Source organism: Terrapene carolina, unplaced genomic scaffold (assembly GCF_002925995.2).
Source record: "Terrapene carolina triunguis isolate 2854851 unplaced genomic scaffold, T_m_triunguis-2.0 Scaffold33426, whole genome shotgun sequence".
NCBI classification, from domain to species: Eukaryota; Metazoa; Chordata; order Testudines; family Emydidae; genus Terrapene; species Terrapene triunguis.
Genome location: NW_020697777.1, coordinates 1,939 through 6,085, shown reverse-complemented (window position 1 = coordinate 6,085; position 4,147 = coordinate 1,939). Strand labels below are relative to the sequence as shown.

Sequence of the window (4,147 nt, the reverse complement as noted above, 5' to 3'; positions counted from 1 at the left end):
TCCACCCCAGAGCCAGCCGCAGCCCAGCGCCGGGGAGGGTCCCCGTATACCCAGCCCTTGCACCCCCCCAGAAGTGGCTGCATCTCCCCCACCTCCCTCTCATCTCTCCTGTGCAGTTCGCCCTGCCCTATCTACGGGAGACCCGGGGCAACATTATCAACATCTCTAGTCTCGTTGGCATCATTGGACAGAGGCAGGCTGTTCCCTACGTCGCCACCAAGGTACCGGCAGAATCAGGGAGAGAACCCAGGAGTCCTGGCTCCCAGCCCCACCCCCCGCTCTAACCACTAGCCCCCACTCCCCTCCCAGAGCCGGGGAGAGAACCCAGGAGTCCTGGCTCCCAGCCCCCTTCCTCCCACCAATAGCCTCCACTCCCCTCCCAGAGCCAGGGAGAGAACCCAGGAGTCCTGTGCCTCTAGCCAATGCTGATCAGACGTTTGGGGGCTGGGTCTATTCCGAGTGACCTCCCCTCCCCCCTGGGGCCCGGTGTTTGGGGGGGTGTGTGTATCTCAGGAGCCCCTCGAGCCGGAGTCTGTCCCCAGGGCGCAGTGACGGCGATGACGAAGGCCATGGCGGTGGATGAGAGCAGATACGGGGTGCGAGTTAACAGGTATCTTATGAACCCCAACCCCCCCATGCACACACAACTTCAGGGCTGGGGGGAACTGCTGTGCGGAAGCTCGCAATGTCTGGGACAGTCACCGGCTGTGGGCACTGTCATGGGGAAGCTCGCAGCACCCCTGGGGGTGTCACAGGCTGGGGGCACTGCCGTGGGGAAGCTCGCAGCATCCGGGACACTCACTGCCTGGGGGCACTGCTATGGGGAAGCTCACAGCGCCTGGGACAATCACTGCCTGGGGGCACTGCTGCAGGGAAGCTCACAGCATCTGGGACAGTCACTGCCTGGGGGCACTGCTGCGGGGAAGCTCGCGGCATCTGGGACAGTCACCAGCTGGGGGCACTGTCATGGGGAAGCTCTCAGCACCCCTGGAGGTGTCACAGGCTGGGGGGCACTGCTGTGGGGAAGCTCGCAGCATCCGGGACAATCACTGCCTGGGGGCACTGCTGCAGGGAAGCTCGCAGCGTCTGGGACACTCAATGCCTGGGGCACTGCTGTGGGGAAGCTCACAGCCCTGGTCTCTTGGTCAGGAAGGGGTAAGAATTTAAGGGCGGGGTCGATACCAAATGATTGTGGTTCCTCCTCCCCCCCCCCCCCACCACTCCAGTATCTCTCCTGGGAACATCTGGACCCCCATGTGGGCGGAGACAGCCGAGCGGACGGCCAATCCGGAGGCCACGATCCAGGCTGGGAAGGATGCCCAGGCAAGTGCATTATGGGAAAAGTGTGGGGGGGGAGGGGTTTGCCATAACCGAGGTGGGGGGAAGGGCTGGGGCTGGTGGAAAGGGGGCATCTCGGGGGGGGAGGAGGAAACTGGGGAGTTGGAGGGGAAAAGTGAGGTGGTGGGCGGATCTCCGAGAGGGGCTGGCATAGGTGGGGGCATAAGTGGGAGGGCAGAGGAGGGGGGCCGGGTCGATGGGGCACTGGAGGGGCAGCTGGTATCTCAGTGGGGAGCAGGGGGCCGGATCTCAGTGGGAGGGTGGAGGAGGGGGCCCAGGTCAATGGGGCACTGGAGGGGCAGGGGGGATCTCAGTGGGGGGGGGCAGGGCGAGTGGGGAGCAGGGGGGGCAGGGTCAGTGGCTGATCTCTCTCCCTCCCCCCACCCCCCCAGCTGCTGGGCCGGATGGGCACGCCGGAGGAGTGCGCCCTGGCAGTGATGTACCTGGCTGCCGAAGGCACCTTCTGCACCGGGATCGACCTGCTGCTGAGCGGGGGGGCCGAGCTGGCCTATGGCCCCAAGAGCTGGCTGGGCCCCAGCTAGGGGGCAGTGGGGGAGCCAGGACTCCTGGGTTCTCTCCCTGGCGCTGGCTTGGAGTTTGCCAGGAGGGGTCCGTACCTCCGAGTTATTCGCATTCAAAATGCTTCACGGAGCTGAGCGTAAACGCTGCTGGTCATGTCCCACCCTCTGCACTCACTAGGCCCCACTCCCCCTCCCAAACCTGGGGAGAGAACCGAGGAGTCCTGCCCCCCCGCTCTAACCACTAGCCCCCACTCCCCTCCAGAGGCAAGCACTGCCACAGAGACCCTCAGCCTCTGGCGCCTCTGGAGGGGGTCTGGGCAGCGAGGGGGCACCCCAATCTCCATTGTGGGGGTCTGGGTAGTGATGGGGGACCCCAATCTCTGTGTGTGGGGCGGGGTCTGGGCGCCAACAGGGGACCCCAAGCTCACATGGTTAGTAAAGATGATTTGCAAACAAATATGGTTTCCATTGTTTTTTATTCGGGGGTACGTGTCTCCTCACCGCCAGCTTCGCACGGCCGCGCCGGAGGAGCTGCCCGAGCAGGGCGCTGGCTCCTGCGCACGGCAGCCCGACCTGCTGCCGCTTTTGCCGCTGCGGTTCCTGGCCCCGGGCCGCGCTGGTCTCGCTCGGCGCCGGAGCCCTGTAGCGCCGCGGATCGAAATCGCCTCTCCGCTCAGGGCTCTAGCCAAGAGTTTGAAAAGAGCCGCAGGGCCCGTGACGGTTGCTTTTCAATCCGTGTCGGAGCCCGGGGGGCAGTTCCCGAAGCCGGGGAGAAAGCGAATGTTGGGGCAATATTTAAAAAGGGGGACCCGGGTCGTTGTCGGCCTGACCTCGATCCTGGGCACGACAAGACTCGGAGGGGAACATAATTAATGCCGCGCAACTTGCGTTTCTGGACAATGGAGCCTCTCAGACTAACCTGGACCCTGGGACGCGTCCACCGGGGATCCCCGCGTGGGAGCAGAGAGGTGGATCGGCCTCTGGATCTGGCCAGGGGGCGAATCCTGCGCCCAGCTCTGGGGCCTGCAGTGCCGGGGGGATGTGTTGAAACGGCAGAGGGGCCGGAGAAGAGCCAGGGGGACGAGTGAAGGGTTTGTAAACCTGCCGGAGGGTGAGAGACGCCAGGAACTCCAGTTGTCGCTGAGACGGTTCGGGGGGGACTCGACCCCCGGCTCTAGGGAACGAATATTTCATCACAGGCGCCTCAGGCGGGCAGAGGCAGGTCGAACCCGGCCCCACGGCTGGACGTTGGAGTGAGACGAACCCTAGGCTGGAAAGGGGGCGCACGTGGAGGGGAATGAACCCTCGGACCGGCTGGCCAAGGGCCCCAGGGGCTTCTCGGGCGCTGGCCACTTTGAAATCCAGGTTGGCCGTTGTGAGGGGTCCCCGGATACCCAGCCCCCGCGCCCCACCCCAGAGGTGGCTGCAGCTCCAGCCCCCTGAGGGCCGGCTGGGGAAGATAATCGCTCAGTAAATGTATTACAGGTTCTGATCTCGGGGAGCCTGGGTCCCCTCGCTCGTTAGGGGAGCAGGCTGGGGGTTAATTAACACAGTCCCCCAGGGCAGTGGGTGGCTAATTCTGTCCCCAGCCGCTAAGCACGGCAGGTGCTTCTCATCTGGGGGCAGCTGATCTGCCCTGGGGGGTGGGGGGCTACATGTCACTGAGGGGGGGTCGTGGCGCAGCTGTGGGGGGGCGGGGCCGGCCCAGCCTGGGAAAGGGAAATCTCAGGGAGTCCCATGAGCCAGCAATGAGATCGCCCTCCCCCTGCCCCCCAGATCCCGCCTAGCCCCCAAACCTGGGGAACAGCAGCCCCCTGCCCCCCATTGCCCCCCAGCCTGGGGAACAGCAGCCCCCTGTCCCCCATCTCCCCCCTGCCCCCCAGCCTGGGGAATAGCAGCCCTCTGCCCCCCAGCTCCTCCCTGCCCCCCAGTTCCCAGTTCCCGCCCTTCCCCCCTTGCCCGGTACCAGGCGGATCAGCCCACGCTGGGTGAGGGGGCGGGGCGGGGCCAGCCCCATGCCTAGGGGGGAGCTGCCCTCCCATTGGCTACAGCGGGGGGTGTGGGGGGCGGGAGCGGGTGTGATTGGACGGCCCCCCCCCCGCCCTCCCCCCAAAACAAGTAAGGGGGGAACAGGGCTCCTCTGCAAAACCCGGGGAGGGGAAGGGGGGGGGAGGAGGAGGAGGCACGGGGGGGGGCTGCACCCCTGCCCTGCCCCACTCCCCATCCCCCCGCCCCACTCCGCCCCCCATCTCTTCCCTCCAGAGCCCTCCCCCCCGCGGGGGGGGGGC

The 4,147-nt window shown here is 66.1% G+C and overlaps 1 protein-coding gene across 1 annotated transcript in view; it reads left to right on the top strand.

Annotated features, from left to right (window-relative positions):
- The window catches only part of HSD17B14 (hydroxysteroid 17-beta dehydrogenase 14), a gene marked incomplete at its 5' end in the record, with an annotated part of 3,313 nt that extends 1,032 nt beyond the window's left edge, over positions 1 to 2,281 (top strand). Inside the window, 4 exons of the mRNA XM_029914203.1 lie at positions 117 to 221; positions 543 to 610; positions 1,227 to 1,323; positions 1,731 to 2,281. Coding sequence (XP_029770063.1) covers positions 117 to 221; positions 543 to 610; positions 1,227 to 1,323; positions 1,731 to 1,880 — 420 coding nt within the window. The remainder of the gene's footprint in view (positions 1 to 116; positions 222 to 542; positions 611 to 1,226; positions 1,324 to 1,730) is intronic.
- Between the last annotated feature and the right edge of the window lie 1,866 nt (positions 2,282 to 4,147).